Below are 20,393 nucleotides of genomic sequence, written 5' to 3'. Positions count from 1 at the left end.
TGTGTGTGTGTGTGTGTGTGTGTGTGTGTGTGTGTGTGTGTGTATATACATATACATGTATACATGTATATGTATATATATATATATATATACACGTATACATGTATATATATATATACACACATACACACACACATATATATGTATATATATATAAAGAAATTCGTTAGAAAAAGTAATTTTACCTTGAGCTCTTGTTTTCCTTCTGAAAAGTATGTGTAGTTAATTTTTGTGAAAGGCCCTTTCCATTTTATTTTACAAATAAAAGATGTGCTAATTAAAAAAAAAAAACAAAAAAAGAAACAAAGTAGCTGTACCAATTTGCATTCCTACCAATAGTGCATGAGGGTTCCTTTTGCTCTATGTCTTTGCCAGTACTTGTTATTTCTTATGTTTTTTATTTTAGCCATTCTAACAGGTATAAAGTGATATCTCATTGTGGTTTTAATTTGCATTTCCCTGATGGTTAGTGATACTGAACATCTTTTCATGCGTCTGTTGGTGATCCATATGCCTTCTTGAAAAAGCTGTCTACTCAGGTCCTCTGTCCCTCACCTTTTATTTTCGAGAGAGAGAGACAATCTCAAGCAGGCTCCACACTTGGTGCAGAGCCTGATGTGGGGCTCGATCCCCCGACCCTGCGATCATGACCTGAGCTGAAATCAAGAGTTGGATGCTCAACCGAGTGAGCCACCCTGGCACCCCTCTCTGCCCATTTTTAAACTGAATTATTTGCTTTTTTTGGTGTTGAGCTGTGTGAGTTCTTCACACATTTTGCATATTAACTTAATGGGTAGTGTTCTTTCTGAGGTGATGAAAATGTTCTAAACTTAGACTACAATGACAGCTGCACAACTCTGTGAGGATATACGTAAATGAACTGTACACTTGAATGAGTGATTTTTGTATCAAAAATTGTTTTAAAAGTTAAAACTGTAACACTGTGTAGTTTTCAATGCATGTGGGCATACATGATAACTACATAAAGCACAGCCACGGAACACAAAGTGGCAAAATTAACTTTAAGTAGATTGAGAAAGATTATGCAGGTATACTATAATCCCTAGAGCAACCATGAACAAAAAACCCAAAATCAAAAATGTAAAAGAAAATCAGAAGTGAGAATGAAAAAAGGTTTTTCATACAGAAACTGAAACTTTCTGAAAAAACAAAGCGTTTTAGTTGGAAGAACAACTAAAGAATGTGCTTCAAGAAAAAAAGAAAATAAACCCAGAATGACGGAAACACTTTGCAAAGAAGAATAAAAGAAAAAATACTGCATATGAAGTACAGAAAAATTTCGTAGCCAAAAAACAAAAAAAGACTCCCTTAAAAACACAGCAAAATTATGAAAAAATTAACATACATATTAATTAAAAGCAAAGAAAAGATTTTCTAACAAGAAGCTTAAAAAACCCCACATTAATAGATATATACATATGGACAGGCTACCTATGGAGTGAGGAACAAAGTTTGGATGATGAAAATTCTACTTTATGTATTTTAAAATTCCATATAGTTTAAAATTCTTAAAGCTTTTGTAAAGAAAATAAATAACATGGAAGAGGTAAATCCACGAAATCGCATATAAAAGTAGGTATTAAAGACAATTACTCAATTCATTTTTTCAAAAAGCATGAGAGCAGGAAAATCATATGTAAAATGAAACCAATGAGAATCATCCCATAAACACAAATATGCAGGAAGAAATAACATTTTCTCCCAAACAATTCAATATATCCAAAGAATGTATATACTATAACACTCAAAGTCATTACAAAAGAATGGAAATACTTTTTTTTTTAATTTTTTTTTAGTGTTTTTTAATTTATTTTTGAGAGAGAGACACAGAGCAGGAGCAGGGGAGGGGCACAGAGAGAGGGAGACATAGAATCTGAAGCAGGCTCCAGGCTCCGAGCTGTCAGCACAGAGTCCGATGCGGGGCTCAAACTCACAAACTGCGAGATCATGACCTGAGCCAAAGTCGGACACTTAACCGACTGAGCCACCCAGATGCCCCAATACTTTTTTTTTGAAAATACTATTTATAGTATACATACCTTGACTGTTTTGTACAGACTTTGTTTTAGCAACTCTACATGGATTTAACTGAAGAACAGATGTAAGTTCACATGCTCCATGGACTGACCTGCCTATTTTTACTGGCTCATGAGAATCAGCTCCCTAAAACAGGAAGAATTATTAGCATCTAGATAAAATCACAAACAACTCTTTTAATAAAAATACTTGAACATTTGACACTAACCTTCACATCATCAAAAAGATTGTCTGTCTCTAAACTTTCACGCGGACGTAGAGGGATTTTAAAGATGGGATTTTCTTCCTTGATTTGTAATGGTGTTTTATTATCTGGAGATGATTTACCCAAAGACTGGAGGACGCACGCCTGTAAACAGGGCTCCTCTGGGGAATCTCTGGTTAATATACAGCTCCCACTTAAGGTCTTTCGGCTTGAGGAAGAGCCCTTGGGAATGGGCTTCAGGGCCTCATAGAGAGTCACTTGCCTAAATCTGACTTTAGAGGTCTCACTTCCTTGGCTTTTCTCTTGACGCTGAATAGCTGAAAATCGATCAGACAGATCCAGAGGTTTATCCATCACATAGTCTCCATTCACGGAAGAATGACTATCCAGTAAAAAAGGAAAAGCATTTTCTTTATCAAAAGAGGCCTGAGGGTAGCTTCCTTCATCTTCACTTTCTTCCTCAATTTTCTTTCTTTTGGATGTTCTGCCTCCCAGTGATTTCAGTGGCACTGCATGTTTATCAGTGACAGCATCTTTAATGTGATCAAAACTATCCTGTTCACTTTTGGGTTCATTTATATTTTTATTTATAAGCATCTGTTTATTTGAAGATGACAGGCTAATGATCTTGTTCACTTCAGACCCAAGATTATGCTGTGTGAAAAGGGCATTATCTTCAGATTTTGAAGTTGTTTTTCCTAGTCTAGAATTAGAAGTGTTGTTGAAGGGTGCTGTTTTCAAAAGGTTTTTTTTCCCAGTCTCTAAGAGAGAAGGGGACAAACTTGTATTCAAACCTAAACTGCGTTTCACATTAGAGGTAGCTCCAAATACAGGAGATGATACCCGAGTAGTTAACTCTTCCTGAGGAGTCTTTGAATTAGAATCTGAAAACCTGAAAAAATAAAGAGTGGTAAAAAGAAATAGGGTAAAAGTTAAAAGACAAGCATATGAGAAAACTTACACTAATATAGAATATAAGTAGTGAGGTCTTAGCCATGTATTAGACTCAAATAATTAACCAACATTTGAAATAGGGTAGAGTTGTCAGCTTCTCTTCATTTGGCTGACAAAAAGCTGAGGAAAATGATACAGTAAATTTATCTCACTACCTTGATATTCCTCTCCATAAATATTTTTCCTAGTAATTTAAGCAATTTCACTATATACGAAAATCATAGCTTAATAAATTCACTGGGGACCTAAATTCTTTTGTTGTTATGAAATCTTATAATAAGTAACTTCAAAAAATAAAAATCTTATACTACAGAATTGAACATAACTTAAGACCTAGCCTGCTTCTAGCAGAGGAGACAGTTATGGTAGTAGAAAGAGTATTAGGTTTCAGTTAGAAGATGTGGCATGGGTAAGAGCTCTGGCTCTAGTTATTAACAGCTATGTAGTATTAAATAAGACATTTAACCTCTGGGGAGCTGTGTTTTTGTTGACTAAAAATGGGAGTAATCAAAAACCTACTTTCATGAGTTACTTTGATGACAAATTAAATGTGATATATGTATCTAAAACCGAAAGCACCTTTTTTTAAAGTTGTCTTTCTTTCTTTCTTCTTTATCTCTCTCTCTTTATTTATTTAGGGGTGCCTGGGTGGCTTAGTCAGTTAAACATCCAACTCGATTTCAGCTCATTACCTTGTGGTTTGGGGGTTCAAGCCCTCCATCAGGCTTGGTGCTGATAGTGTGGAGCCTGCTTAGGATTCTTTCTCTCTCCCTCTCTCTTTACCTGCTTGCTCTCTCTTCCTCACTCTCTCAAAAATAAATAAATGAGAGAGAGAGAGAATGAGAGGAAGGGGCAGAGAGAGAGTGGGGGAGAGAGAGGATCTCAAGCAGGCTCCACACTGTGAGCGTGGAGCCAGATGAGGAGCTTGAACTCACGAACCATGAGATCATGACCTGAGCCTAAATCAAGAGTCCGATGCTCAACCAACTGACCTATGCAGCCCCTGTGCCCCACTGCTGAAAGCACTTTTAAAAAAGCAAAATACTACACAAATATAGATAAGATTAGTTAGTGGATGTTCTGAAATTAGTAAATATGAGACACAACACAATCTTGAAAATTCACCTAAGTTTATAAATGCATTTTATATAACATCCATATATAACATTTTTTTGGAAATACAGACACAGAAGGGATGACTGGATCTTTATAGAGGCAGAGTAACAAGGCTGGACTCTGAACTACTGCTTGATAGAAGTATAAAAAGACCCCCAAAATAATATTCCTCTCTCTAGAGTAATGCAAAAAGCCCTCAATTGACCATGAACTGGGGAAAAATATTTTTAAAATAAAAATTAATACAATATGCTGACAGAGAGAAATCATTATATTATATGGAACTCAACTGTAATGAGATCTCACCAATAGTCTGCAAGTTATTATTAAAGTGCCCCAAATTACCTTAAAGTATCTTCATTGTTTCTTACAGATTCCTCAAAAGATTGTTTCTTGTGATCTTCTAGACAATGATAGAGTTCATCACCAAGAGGGCTCGTGGGACCCTGAGATTCCTTCAAAAGTAAAATATAAAGTATATAAATACAATGGAAGATTATTCATTCTTAAAAAGGAATGAAATGTTGATACATTCTGCCATTTGGATGAACTTCAAAAACAGGCTAAGTGAAAGAAGCCAGACTCAAAACCCACATCATGCAAAATTCCATTCACATGAATTATCCAGAATAGCTAAATCCATAAGGACAAAAAGCAGCCTGGTGGTTGCCAGGGGTTGTGGGTAGTCGGGAATGAGGACTGAATGTTTAACAGGTAAAGGGTTTATTTTGGGGAAGATGAGAATTTTTTGGAACCAGAGATGTGGTAGTGTGTAGTAATATTGTGTAATACTGTGTAGTACTAAATGCCACTGAATTGTTATGCGCATTTCACAATAAAAAAAATATGAAGCACTTTTAAGTTTAGAGAGAGAAAAGCCCCAATATTTTACATAAGCACATTCTATTACTCATATGCAAAACTCCATAAACTCCAATTCCAAAAAACGTTATTTAGATGGGGGGAAAGGAATAAAGATAATTATTTACACTAACAGAAGATGAATTTAAAAGACTCCTTCAGAGAGCAGTGCTTCTCAAACTTTAACATGCATTCAAGTCAACTCGGGATCTTGTTAAAACACAAGTTCGCTTGCAGTTAGGTCTTGGGTGGGGTCTGAGATTCTCTATATCTAATAAAACTTTAAGGTGATACAGATGCTATTGGCCTGTGGATCATACCTCAAGAAACATGTCTTTAGAGATCAGCTCCCTTAATTTATCTGGTGCTTAAACTACTTATTTGTCAGATTTATGGGTAGGAAGAATTAGAAACCATTAAAACACATTTAAAGTTCAAAGGTTAAAAATTACCCATTACCACTTGAAGAGGGATTTAAAACTTAGAAAGAAAAAAATCTAAACATAATGAAAAATCAACTCAATTTTTATTTATTTTATTTTTTAATGTTTATTTATTTTTAAGAAAGAGTGCCAGCACGGAGAGGCAGAGAGGGAGGAAGACACAGAATCTAAAGCAGGCTCCAGGCTCTGAGCTGTCAGCCCAGAGTCTAACGTGGGGCTTGAACTCACGAACTGTGAAATCATGACCTGAGCTGAAGTCAGATGCTCAACTGACTGAGCCACCCAGGTGCCCCTCAATTCAATTTTTAAAACTTTAACAGCAAGACAATTTTGTAGGAGCACATATACATTTACTGACTAAAGCAAAGGAATACTATTTTAAAGTGGTATCAAAATAAAACTTAAATAAATAAAACTTAAAATTCTGCAATTTTAAGTTTTCTATTTTTAGGTACCAATTAAGAAACAAAGTGAATGTGTCTGATATAAAGAAGTACTAAAACAACAAAAATTAATTCATGGGATAAATTTCTGACCCAATCCCTAAGAATCAGATGGCACAGAATCAGATGAACCCGAAGAATTCAGCCTGTTTTCCAAATCAAACCCTAATTTAAAGGATATTGAAAAATCCCAATAAATTCTGAAACCAACCTTAAGGTTTAAGTCTTCAGTTAGATGGAACAGGATAGGGGTAGGTAGGATAGAGTAAACAGGAAAGGGTTGGCCAAACCCTCTATGCCATCATCACTTCCCTAAAATTTTGGCTCAACCCACAACCTATATGCCAAGAATTCTAAAGACCCCAGATTTCTGGGACTGCTGGAGTAGAGACTATAAATAGGCCTTTCTAACCACATCAATTTTGTTCTAGGTCTTTATCTGATGACCCTGGGATAAAATAATTTTTCTTTTGCTTAATACTCTAAACACCAACACTAAAGGACACCAATTAATTCATATTTTCACCAAACTAAACAATTACTTACAGATTCTTCTTGAACACTAAGTCCAAGTGTTTCAGCAACAACTGTAGCCAAATTAAAAGATGACTTATCAGTAGGACAACGGTTTGTTCCATGTGTTTCTAAGTTAGGAAAAAAAAAACAAAACAAACCAATTATACAACTGTAGAAATGACATGTATTGAAAAATACAAAAAAGGAAAGTAAGAGGCTCAAAGAACCACTTTACAAGATAGCACTGAATAATTTTAAAATTCTGTGCAAAACATCTGTGCCAAAAAGTTCAAAATATCTATTACAAATGGCAATAAATTGCAGGTATCTAACATCTACATCTGCCAAACCTTTTCAGCTAAGATTTCCTACTTTTCCTAAATGGACTGAATGCAATGGGCAGATTATTTTTCTCATTGTCACTCAGAAAAAAAAAAAAAAAAAAACCCAAAAAATCATATATAATTGTGCTGGATTTCTTGTGCCCTAAGTTACAGCATGAATATAAAACCATATTTATAGTGCCTTTTATGACAATATACTTTGTAGAAGAGATTTTCAACTGCATTATTTTCAAGATTTAAGCTAAATACAGAAATCACCTGTGTTCAAGTATTTTACAAAGCTTTATATATGCAGAGTTTCAACCAGTCAACAAGTATTTATGGAGCACATACTATGTTCTAGGCATGTGTTAGGCACTTGATCAAAGGAAAAAAGGTTCTTGTCCTCAAGGAGCTTCAGGGCTTATACGGGTGAAACAGAAAGTAAAAAATAGAATCGCAATAAAATGTGATACACATTAAAGGAACATTAAAGGTGCATATAAGTGGTGATTTAAACATAAAGAAAGGATTCCTAAATCTGCCTTGGGACTATCAAGGAAAGATACACTAAGCGATGCCTAACCTGACCCTGGAAAGAAAGAGGAACTTGATAGGTCAAACGGGCTGGGGACAGAAAGAAGGATTCTAGGTACGTGTAAGGGCTCAGATATGTCAAACAAAATTGCATGTTTAGGGAACTATAGGTGTTTTAATTGCTGGGAATCAAAATGCAAAAGCTATAACAGTAGTAGGATATGAGCCCAGACAGGTCAGTGAGGGATTTCTCTCTCTCCCACAGGGGTGTGGAGAGGTGAAGAGTGGAATCTATACTTTATTGGATTCAACTAGAGGGAATGGGAGATAATACAGAAGAGCTACTGAACACAGACTACTTTTTCAGCTTTGAAGAGAAGCTGTAGCTAAGAATGGAGACAATTAAGAGAGGTGTTATTTTTATTCATATTTAGTCATTTATTAAAAAAAATTAAGTTTATTTATTTACTTGGCAGAGAAAGAGATAGTGTGAATGGGGGAGGGGAAGAGGTAGAGGGAGAGAGAGAGAGAGAGATAGAGGGACAGAGAGAATCCCAAGCTGGATCTGCACAGTCAGCACGGAGCCCAAGGCAGGGCCCAAACTCACAAAACCATGAGATCATGACCTGAGCCAAAACCAAGGTTGGATGCTTAACTGACTGAGCCACCCAGCCGCCCCAACAGGGGTTATTTTTAAAAGATGGAAGATAACATGTGCATATTTTGAAAAGAACGAACTTGCAGAGAAGCTGAAGATTTAAGAGGGCAACGGAGGGAGCAAAATCCTGGCAGCAGCAGAGGAGAATGTGCCCCAGAGTGCAGACAAGCAAGGATCTACCACTCAGTGTTACATGCTCAGGACCCTTTGCTAGACAGTCTGTCCTCCTCTCACACACACACACTAATATGAAATGATTTCTTAGCTTTTAGAGTATAAGTTTTGTACTCATACTAAATGAGTAAGTGATTAACCTTGACCAACCCTTCCAACTGGCATCTGGATCCCATCTCCCCTTACCTTTTCACAGATGTAGTAACAGTTTCCTCTTTCCTTAGAATGACTCATTTCTTTCTCTTTACTTGATCTTTCCATCAGCATAAAAATATGCTGCATATGCTGTACTATCCCATCTTCTAACATCCTAGCTTGGCCCATTTTCTCTCTAGCTACTGTCCCATTTTCCCCTCCCCTTTACCACAAAACATCTTGAAGGACTTGTTTACAAGTGCTCTCTGCTTTCTCTGCTCGCTTCTCTTGAGCATGCAACAGTCTAGAGGAATACCATTACACTTTAACAGTTCACGTTAACACTCAGAAGATCTGCATGTGACCAAATCCAATAGTGAATTTTCAGTCTTCATCTTGCCTGACCTATTAGCACAGTCTGCCAGTTGACCACTCCTTTCTCTCTCCACTTGGCTCAAAGGACACTACTTTATCTCAGTTCTTCTATCTCCCTGGCAGCTCCTTCTCTGGTTACTTACTTTGTTGGTTCCTCCTCATTTTCACAACCTCTAAATCACCATCTAGACAGTTGTAATATTGCCTCTAAAGAGGTGAAAAATGGTTATTTGAAGGCAAAATAATCTTTTTATACATAAAGCACTTACATACATACACTCATACAGTGTATCTGCAGTACTGAAATTTCATGGAAAAATAATTAGGGGAAAAAACATCTTAAAAGTTTAGTGTGGGGGTGGGAAAAACAGTTCAGAATCACTACTTAAATTTTTAAAAAATGTTTATTTGAGAGAGAGAGACACAGTGTGAGCGAGTGCAGAGTAGGGGCAGAGAGAGAGAGAGAGAGAGAGAGGAAGAGTGAGAATCCCAAGCAAGTTCCACGCCGTCAGTGTAGAGCTTGACACAGGGCTTGATCTCACCAACCGCAAGATCATGACCTGAGGCAAAATCAAGAGTTGGACGCCTAACCTACTGAGCCATCCAGGCACCCCTTATTTTATTTTTTCTATCTAGGCTCCACACCCAGCATGGAGCCCAACATAGGGTTCAAACTCATGACCCTGAGATCAAGACCTGAGCTGAGATCAAGAATTGGACACGTAACTGAATAAGTCACCTAGGTGCCCCTGAGAACCACTACCTTACATAATGAAGCACCCCAGAGCTTAGTACTTGAACTTCTTCTCTTCCCTATCTACATTCACTTGCTTGGTAATCTCATCCACCTACATGCTAACAATTTCCTTTCATATCTCCATCTTAGACCTTTCTAAACTCAGATCTAACTACTCATCCAAAGTCTTACCTGAATGACTCTCCAGTATCTCAGAATATTCTCAAAACCAAACTTCTGATTTCTAACCACCCCTATCCCCACCTTTATTCTTCTTTTTTTTAATTTTTAAATATATTTTTTTTTGACAGAGTGAGAGACAGAGCACGAGTGGGGGAGGGGCAGAGAGAGAGGGAGACACAGAATCCGAAACAGGCTCAAGGTTCCGAGCTGTCAGCACAGAGCCCGATGCGGGATTGAACTCATGGACAGGGAGATCATGACTTGAGCCGAAGTTGGATGCTCAACCAACTGAGCCACCCAGGCACCCCTCTCACCTCTATTCTTGAACCTGATACTCCTAGTCTCTTTCCTCTTAATAAACAGCAGCTCTAAAGAACAGAGTTGCCCAAACCAATCTCCCCTTCACTCACACTGTTCTGCCCTAGTCATGAAGGCTTCCTTACCATTCTTCACAAAGAACCAAATAGCATGCTCATCTGAAGGCCTACGAGCTCTGACTTCTCTACCTGGGATGCTCTTTCCCCCTACGTCCATATGACTTCTTTGCTTCCGTAAATCTCTCCTCAAGTGTCAATTTTTAAAGTGAGGCTTTCTAGTCTCTTTTCTGACCCAGCTTCAGAACACTTGCTTCTACCTAATATGTATTCATTTTCTTTCTCCCTCAACTAGATTACAACCTCTACGAAGTTAAGGGCTTTGTTTTCTTCAGTACCTGGTATACAGTAGGTACTCAAGTATTTGTTGAATGAATGAATAAACCACAGTAAAGCCTGTTTACTTAAAATTATTAGCAATTTGTATTAACATGGCTAGGGATATTAATATGACTACAGATATTAATATGAATAATGGGACATTATTTTCCAATATGAAAAAGATTACTACACAACCAACAATACAAACAAAATCATATGGAAAATATTGTGTAATTCAGACTTCTGGCCACTCTTCCTTACCAGTAACCACAAATTTTAAACTTACGAAGTAAATCTCAATATGCTTACTAGACACTGGGGATTGACTCTGATCACAAGTGTCAGCCACCAGAATTTCACTTTCATTAGGTTTATTCTGTGGATGAATTGAAGACTTTGGAAGTTTTCTGAGTTCTAAGGGGAAAAAAAGAAATTACATATAAACAAACAATTATGATACAAAATATTATTTTGATAAGCCAATACAAACCTGTCCTTAAGTGCATTAGAAGTCTTATTTTATTGATTCTAATAAAAAGTTCATTCCTTTGGTATCACTAAGAAACAAAGCTGGAAATTAGGACAGAGAGAGGGACGAGAACAGATAAGCTTCTTCTGACCTAAGTTTCCTAGAGTTGTAATGTTTTAATGCATCTTTTCCTTATGTATTTGTTGCAAATCAGTCATTCATTTAAAATGAATACTGCATCATATACCTCTGCAATCTTTTTTAGAGCTTTTATTTTCTGGAAGGAAATCCTGAAACATGCTTTTTTAGAAAGCATTCCAATATTTAAGGATTTAATTCAAAGAAAACCAAAAGAAGCACAAAGTAAAGGGAAATAGACTTATTAATTATAACTAGAAAATAATATTATAACACACTATAAACTTTAAAATAAGCAAGGATGAGGGGCCACCTGTGTGGCTCAGTTGGTTAAACGTCTGACTCTTGATTTCCATTAAGGTCATGATCTCATGGTTTGTGACTGTGAGCCTGGTATTGGGCTCTGCACCCACAGTGCAGAGTCTGCTTGAGATTCTCTTTCTCTCTCCCTCTCACTCTGTCCCTCCTCCACTCTCTCTCTCAAAATAAATAAATAAACTTGAAAAAAAAAAAAAAAAAAGCAAGGGTGTGGGAATGCAAGCTGGTGCAGCCACTCTGGAAAACAGTATGGAGGTTCCTCAAAAAACTAAAAATAGAACTACCCTACGACCCAGCAATTGCACTACTAGGCATTTATCCACAGGATACAGGTGTGCTGTTTCAAAGGGACACATGCACCCTCATGTTTATAGCAGCACTATCAACAATAGCCAAAGTATGCAAAGAGCCTAAATGTCCATCGATGGATGAATGGATACAGAAGATGTGGTGTGTGTATACACACACACACACACACACACAACGGAGTATTACTCGGCAATCAAAAAGAATGAAATCTTGCCATTTACAACTACGTGAATGGAACTGGAGGGTATTATGCTAAGTGAAATTAGTCAGAGAAAGACAAAAATCGTATGACTTCACTCATATGAGGACTTTAAGAGATAAAACAGATGAACATAAGGGAAGGGAAACAAAAATAATAAAAAACAGGGAGGGGGACAAAACAGACAAATATGGAGAACAAACAGAGGGTTACTGGAGGGGTTGTGGGAGGGAGGATGGGCTAAATGGGTAAGGGGCACTAAGGAATCTACTCCTGAAATCATTGTTTCACTATATGCTAACTAATTTGGATATAAATTTTAAAAAATAAAATATAAAATTAAAAAAAAATAAGCAAGGGTGCCAACTAGTCATTAAATCAGTTTTAAAATAATTTGCATGGCTCAAAATGGTTATATTTATACATATATATACACACACATATATTTTAATTTTACTGACTGATGTCACTTTATTTAAATAAATAAGTTTAAAATTAAATTTTAAATAAAACAATTTTTTTTTAATTTAAAGAGAGAGGGAGAGTGCAGAAGCCAGGGAGAGGGAGAGGGAGAGACAGAGAGAGACAGAGAATCTCAAGCAAGCTCCATGCTCAGTGTGAGATCACTACCCACGCCGAAATCAAGAGCTGGATTCTCAACTGAATGAGCCACCCAGGCACCCTGATCTTATATTTTAAAACCAAAATTTCAGATCCCAAATAAAAATGATTAGAGCAAGATTAAAAAAGACAAATTAAGTTTTAAAATAGTTACAGGTTGTTCTCATATGACAAAGAAATAAACCAGAAGCAATCATACAAGATATAAAACAAGACTTTCCTAATAAAGAAAATTATGATGATTTTTCTAGGTATTCTTACAGATGGATTTAAACATGATCTAAATTATAAATGCTTACCTACAGTGATTCTGTCTGATAGACTAAAAGGCGACTGAATGTTCATTTACTTAAATGTTTATTTTGAGAGAGAGAGAGAGAGAGAGAGAGAGAGCGCGGGAGCATGAGCGGAGGGGCAGACAGAGTGAATCTCAAGCAAGCTCCGTGCAGTCAGTGCAGACCTGACGTGGGTCTTGATCTCATGAACCGTGAAATCATGACCTGAGCCGAAATCCAGAGTTAGACACTTAACCAACTCAGTCACCCAGGCACCCCTGAATGTTCATTTTATATCCAAGACCTTATTTTTTACTTTAGTTCCTAATTACATGTAAGATTTTTAACAGTTCTTTTGTCTTCCACTAGATGGTGATGAAAGCTCATATAAAATGGGGAAAAAAAGGTGTCAATTTTCCAATATCAAAGAATAAGATCTACTTATTATTTTAAAGGCATAGCTACTGTAAACAGTTTATTTTGAATTATGAAAACATCTCCAGAAGTATGTACACCACTTCCCTCCAAATGCTTTCCTTGTTATAAACAATTAGGGTTAAAAATAAAAGTCTTTGCCATTTACTCCAGATCAACATTAAAAGAAATAATCACTGCATCGTATCACATGATAAATTTCAGGGCTACACGCAAAGGTAGTTCCCAAGTATTTAACAGAAATGGTAAATGGGCCTGGAATTAGAAATATGCCACTGATAAGCCATAAAGTTTAAACTTTATAGAGCCATTTCTTGGTCACCATCAATCGCTACAAATTATAACAAAAATAGCCAGTTAAAACTACTGGTGGGAGTAGCTATACTTAACGCATGGGAAGTACAAAAGTTTATAGCCAAGAGGATCTTTATTTGAATTCTGATTCATCTACTCACTTGACAGGTGACCCTGAGTGAATTATTTAACCCCTCCAAAGAGTGTACCTTTCCTCATTATAAAATGAAGATGTTGACAGCTCCCTTCCAAGCTTGTCATAAGAATTAAAACCTAGTAATAATGCATTCAAATCGCTCAGTGTATTATTACCTGGCACACAGGTGAAAATTAATGTTAAATTCCTTTCCCCTTTCCTTCTAATCCCACTCAGATATATATACCCAGGAATATTTTTTAAATAAAAGGAAAAAAGAAAAAAAAAACATGTACCACATTTATAAAATGCTGGATGTTTACATATTCAGATAAGCAATGAAGGCCTGTACATAATCTAGACAGAAAATGCCTTCCCAGTCACTTCACTAACGGAAGTTAAACTTACAGTTGTAATAGAAGCTCCCTGACTGATGACTATCTTCCTTCCACTAGATGGAATAACAGAAAAACGCACCATACAAAAGAATACTTTTTCATATGAAACCAGATAACTAAAATGAAACTCCAGTCCTTACCGTTTGTACACACAGACTGCTCCAGCTCAGTGTGTGCGTGTTCTATGTATCGGACATGGAGGTTCTCCTTTCTTCGTAGCCGGTTAATGCCAGAAAAGGAAAAGGCTGTTATTGGTGAATCTGGAATAACATTTTCCTCAGATTCAAGATCAGCTGCTTGATGCTGTTGATCATTCCTAGAGGAAAATAATGGCAAATGGAAAAAAAAAAAAATTAATTCAACAAATATTTACTAAAACATCTCTACCTAGTATGGAGCTACAAAAGAACATAGGTATAAAGCTATGAGAGACGCAATTCCTTGCATTTAATGTTCCAAATCTAAATATAAGGATTAGAGAAGTACTCAAATGATTAGAGTACCAATTGGGGAATATTATTGTGAGAAGTGAAGTACAAAGTGTAGTTGGTGGTACCTTGAGGTAAAATTAAAAGAATCTCAAATGGCAGAGAAAATGAGCAGAGGATCCACACATCTGAGTAAAGGCACGCAATACTGTGTACTTGGTGTTAGAGGAGGGCAAGCTGAAACTACATGAAAAAGAGCCTTGATTAAGTGCGTGCATAATTTAGAAAGCAAGAGGAAAAGAAAACTGATGAAGGTTTCACAGCATGGAAGTAACGTGACAATGTAGCAGCAAGACTGCAACACTGACTGGAACAGAAAGAAAGAAGGCAAGGAATCAATTAGGCAGTGGCTATAATGGTCCAGGCAAGAGTTTCTGTGGGTTTGAACTAGAATGTTGAGAATAGCTATGGAAAGGAAGGGACCAGTATTAAACACTGGCAGAATTAACATTACTTGGCAAGTGACAAATAAGGGATGAATAATACTAACACTGATAATATTATTGTTGGAGGTTTATACTGTTGGGTACTGTTCAAAGTGCTACGTGCATCAGTTTAATTATCACAATTGTAGGAGCTATTAATAGTACTCTCATTTTACAAACGAGAAAGTTAAATCACTTACTAAAATAGTAAGGAGCAGAAGCAGGATCTAAATCCCAGCAGCCAGATTCCCAGGACAGTATGGATAAACATTCAATATGTTATCCTTAGTACAGACTATGAGATGAATGACTGATCACAAGTAGGATTCAAACTTTGAGTTTCTACTGCTACTTCTGTCCAGGCCCCCTTAGAGTCTACTCTCAACACATCAGTCAGAAAAGTCATATTAATACTTAGTCATATCATGTCACTCCTGATTAAAACCTGCCATATCTCCCCATTTCACTGGAAACACAAGCCAAAGCCCTATAAATGATTCACAAGGTCCTACATGATCTCATTGTCTCCCTCCCCTACTACCTGGGATCTCTTTATACTATACTCCAATCACCCTCACTTCCTCAAGGTTCCTAAACATACCCAACTTGAGTTCTTTCTCTAGCTCTTCCTTCTGCTTGGAATGCTCATCCCTAGACATCACTTACTTAGTGATCTCATTTCCTTCAAGTCTTTGCTGAAGTTTTACTTTCTCATCAGTGCCTATCTTAAACATGCTATTTAAAACTGTACCCTCTTGGGACTCCTGAGTGGCTCAGTCAGTTAATTTTCCGACTCTTGGTTTCAGCTCAGGAGGAGTTCATGATCTCACAGTTCTTCAGAACGAGCCCTGCATTGGGCTCAGTGCAGAGCCTGCTTGGGAATCCTCTCTCCCCCTCCCCCACTCATGCTATCTTTCTCTCTGTGTCTCTCTCAAAAAAAAAAAGTGGGGGGGTCTTAAAAAAAATTGTAACCTCCTTCCCATACCTTAGGTACTCCTGTTGCTTGTTATTTTGCTATTTGCTTTCTCCATGGTATTTATGGCTTTTGAATATAGTATATAATTGACTTGTCTATTGCTCACCTGCCAGAATGTAAGCTCTAAGAGGGTAAAGAATCTTTGGTTCATTGTTACATCAAGTGAACATGAGTAGGCACTTGGTATGTGCTCAGTAAATATCTGTTGAATGAAGGAATATGAGAGATCCCCAGATTTCATTAGAAAAATAAATTTGTGTTGATTCAGGCATATGTTTTTGCCCAACTCAATTCAGGACCAATGGTACCTAAAGACTGGGTTTGGACTGAATTGTGGTTATTGAGTAAATAATTAATTTTTACTCAATTGAGTTTCCCATTACTGACTTTACTGACCAATTCTTACCAGTTAGTCAGGCATTTAGGCTTTATGTGACAAAACCAGTCTGTCTATTATACTCATTATCAATTTGTAGTACTATTTCCAAACAAAAAGTAATGAACATCTTATAACTATGACCAACAGAGATTAAAAAAAAAATTACAAGATTAATTACTCTTAACACAGATTTGTATCTTAATTTCCTGGGTAACACCAGTATTACTTGTGGTCTGTAATCCTATATTCTATACTGAGGAAAATCTTTAGAGCTAATATCTAATTTTTAACTGTCTTATTCTGGAAAAACAGAGTAAATTAAGGTCATATGAGAAAGACTTATAAATTAATGGAGTGTGAAACCTACCCAACCTTGCTTTAACTAATCACGTCAGAGGCTATCCACCTATTAGTCATGAAAATTCAACCTGGAACATGAATGAGTCACAAGAAACTGATTTCCTGGAACAGTCAATCTATAAGTAGCTGGGATCACAAAAGGAAAACAAAAACAAAACCCCAAAAAACCTAGATCTAATTAGAGGTGCAAACTAAGTAAACAAGTGCTGGCTTTATCCTCTTTTGCCATAAAAGGGGGGAAAAAAACCCAAATAACTTCCATGTATTAACAAAGTTTCTTCTTTAAAGCATTATATCTCACTCAGATTTTCTGAGAAATGTTAAAAAGTTCATGCCACAGCTTTAGTTAATTATATACACTGGTCATCTTTCTTCTTTCACTTTTCTAACAGCCCAAGAGTAAATTTTTGATTGTCTGTTTTATTTGTTGGCCTCCCTCCCTCCCTTAAATTCCTGTCACAACAACTTTAGTTGTTCTTTTTTCCTAAAGACCTATAAAAGTACAGAGTCTCCCTCTGTAAAGAGTCTACACAAGTTTTTAACATTCAGCTTTTTTCCTCTGAAGAACTTACAGTGAGTTAAAATATAATTTAAACTTAATGGAATAGTTATAGCCATTAAGTTCACTTAAACATTTTGGTTTTCAAAAAAAGGAAAAAGGTCTGTACGCTATAAACTATTGAGTCCAATATCTGGATCTTTTGGAAATAGTATAAGTTTATAATATGAATAATTCAAGTAAGACTAATTTTAGGGGCGCCTGGGTGGCTTAGTCGGTTGAGCATCCGACTTCGGCTCAGGTCATGATCTCACGGCTTGTGAGTTTGAGCCCCGTGTTGGGCTGTGTGCAGACAGCTCAGAGCCTAGAGCCTGCTTTGGATTCTGTTTCCCTGTCACTCTGCCCCTTCCCCACTCATTCTCTCTCTCAAGAATAAACATTAAAAAATTGAAAGACTAATTTTCAAAAGTAGAGCTATTAAACCAGTTGTACTTAGGACCTGCTTAATTGAACATCTAGCTTCCTCAGGAAGGCATGTGACAGTGACTCTCTTGATACCATCTCATGAAGAGTGATAATGAAGGAAACGCCTCAGGGCCCCATCCTCAGGCAGATTTTATTTAACATTTTTTAAACGATACTTAATGGAATATTCACATTTGTAGAAGACATAAAGCAGAGAATGAAAGCTAACCTAACAGATGGCAGGAAAAAAATCAACACATGAAAAACCCCCAAAGGTTGGAATAATGGGCCAAATCTAACACAATAAAATAGAGCAGGAGAAATGTGAGATTATAAACTTCAATGAACTGAATCAGAAGAGAGAGAATCCAGGCTCTGCCACCTACACAGGTAGATAACCTTCTGAGGCTGTTTTAGCACAAAATTATAGAAAGAGTATACAGTCTCTGAAGTGAGGTACACCTGGGTTCAAATGCTAGGTCTGACACAACTCACACTGGGTAAATCAGTTAACCTTTCTGAGCCTTAGTACCTTATCTATAAAGTATGGTACTGTACTCTCCTGCTTCCTTTTTGTAGGAGGGCTGTGAAAAGGAAGCAATATATGTAAAGTCATAATCCAATGCCCAAATAATAGTATTTAATCAATAGTGCTCTTCTATTTATTTTTTAAAGATTCGAAAAAAAAGTTTATTTGTGCATTATATGCCAACAAATTGGGCAATCTGTAAAAAATGGGATAAATTCCTAGAAACATATAAACTAACAAAACTGAAACAGGAAGAAATAGGAAATTTGAACAGACCCATAACCAGTAAAGAAACTGAATCAGTTTATCAAAAATCTCCCAACAAAGAGTCCAGGGCTGGATGGCTTCCCAGGGGAATTCTACCAAACATTTAAAGAAGAGATAATACCTATTCTTTTGAAGCTTTTGCAAAAAAAATAGAAATGGAAGGAAAACTTCTAAACTCATTCTATGAGGCCAGCATTACCTTGATTCCAAAACCAGACAAAGACCCCACTAAAAAGAAATACAGACCAATTTCCGTGATGAACATGGATGCAAAAATTCTCAACAAGATACTAGCAAACTGGATCCAACAATACATTAAAAGAATTATTCACCACAATCAAGTGGGATTTTTTCCTGGGCTGCAGGGCTGGTTCAATATCTGCAAATCTATCAATGTGATACATCACATTAATAAAAGAAAGGATAAGAACCACATGATCTTCTCAATAGATGCAGAAAAAGCATTTGACAAAACATAGCATCCTTTCTTGATAAAAACCCTCAAGAAGGTAGGGATAGAAAGAACATACCTTAATGTCATAAAAGCCATATACGAAAGACCCACAGCTAATATCATCCTCAATGGGGAAAAACTTGGAGCCTTTCCCCCTGAGATCAGGAACACAACAGGGATGTCCACTCTCAACACTGTTGTTGAACATAGTGTTGGGTGTCCTAGCCGAAGCAATCAGACAAGAAAAAGAAATAAAAGGCATCCAAATTGGCAAGGAAGAAGTAAAACTTTTACTCTTTGCAGATGACATGATACTCTATGTGGAATACCTGAAACACTCCATCAAAAAACTGCTAGAACTGATACATGAATTCAGCAAAGTATAAAAACCAATGTCATAAAACTAATGACAGAAATCAAATGCATTTCTATACACTAATAATGAAGCAGCCGAAAGAGAAATCAAGGAATCTATCCCATTTAAAATTGCACCAAAACCCATAAAATATCTAGGAATAAACCTAACCAAAGAGGTAAAAGATCTGTACACTGAAAACTATAGAAAGGTTATGAAAGAAACTGAAGAAGACACAAAGAAATGGAAAAACATTCCATGCTCATGGATTGGAAGAATAAATATTGTTAAAATGATGATACTACCCAAAGCAATCTATACATTCAATGTAATCTCTATCAAAGTAACACAAGCAGGGGCACCTGGGTGGCTCAGTCATTTGGGCACCCGACTTCAGCTCAGGTCATAATCTCACAGTTCATGAGTTCCAGCTCCTCATCAGGCTCTACAACTGCTGGTGTGGAGCCTGCTTGGGATTCTTGTTCTCTCTCCTTCTTGCTCTGCCCCTTCCCCACTTGTTCTCTCTCTCTCTCAAAATAAGTAAAATTTTAAAAATAATAAAAAAAAATCACCAGCATTCTTCACAGAGCCAGAACAAACAATTCTAACACTTGTATGGAACCAGAGAAGACTCCAAATAGCCAAAGCAATCTTGAAAAAGAAATCCAAAGCTGGAAGCATCACAATTCTGGGCTTCAAGCTATTTTACAAGGCTGTAATCATCAAGACAGTATGGTACTGGCAAGAAACAGACACAAAGATCAATGCAACAGAATAGAGAACCCAGAAATGGACCCATAAATATATGGCCAACTAATCTTCAGCAAAGCAGGAACGAATATCCAATGGAAAAAAGACAGTTTAGCAAATGGTGTTGGGAAAACTGGACAGTGACATGCAAAAGAATGAACCTGGACCACTTTCTTACACCATACACAAAAATAAACTCAAAACGGATGAAAGACCTACATATAAGACAGAGAACCATAAAAATCCTAGAGGAGAAAACAGGCAACAACCTCTTTGACCTCAGCTTCAGCAACTTCTCACTGGACATGTCTGAGAAAGGGAAGGGAAGGGAGGCAAGGGAAACATGTCTGGAGGCATATCTGGAGGCAAGGGAAACAAAAGCAAAAAAATGAACTGCTGTGACCTCATCAAGATAATAAACTTCTGCACAGTGAAGGAAACA

At 36.8% G+C, this 20,393-nt stretch overlaps 1 protein-coding gene across 3 annotated transcripts in view; it reads right to left on the bottom strand.

Moving 5' to 3' along the window:
- The window catches only part of RBBP8 (RB binding protein 8, endonuclease), a 90,629-nt gene that overhangs the window by 20,189 nt on the left and 50,047 nt on the right, over window positions 1-20,393 (bottom strand). For all 3 annotated transcript variants that reach the window (XM_042910451.1, XM_042910452.1, XM_042910453.1), the window contains 6 exons: window positions 14,145-14,320; window positions 10,722-10,826; window positions 6,627-6,724; window positions 4,679-4,788; window positions 2,267-3,155; window positions 2,061-2,184 (listed from right to left, as the gene is read on the bottom strand). In XM_042910451.1, coding sequence (XP_042766385.1) covers window positions 2,061-2,184; window positions 2,267-3,155; window positions 4,679-4,788; window positions 6,627-6,724; window positions 10,722-10,826; window positions 14,145-14,320 — 1,502 coding nt within the window. The remainder of the gene's footprint in view (window positions 1-2,060; window positions 2,185-2,266; window positions 3,156-4,678; window positions 4,789-6,626; window positions 6,725-10,721; window positions 10,827-14,144; window positions 14,321-20,393) is intronic.

This window comes from Panthera leo, chromosome D3 (assembly GCF_018350215.1).
Source record: "Panthera leo isolate Ple1 chromosome D3, P.leo_Ple1_pat1.1, whole genome shotgun sequence".
Classification (NCBI taxonomy): domain Eukaryota; kingdom Metazoa; phylum Chordata; class Mammalia; order Carnivora; family Felidae; genus Panthera; species Panthera leo.
Note: the sequence above shows the minus strand (reverse complement) of the source record. Positions and strands in the feature narration are given on the sequence as shown.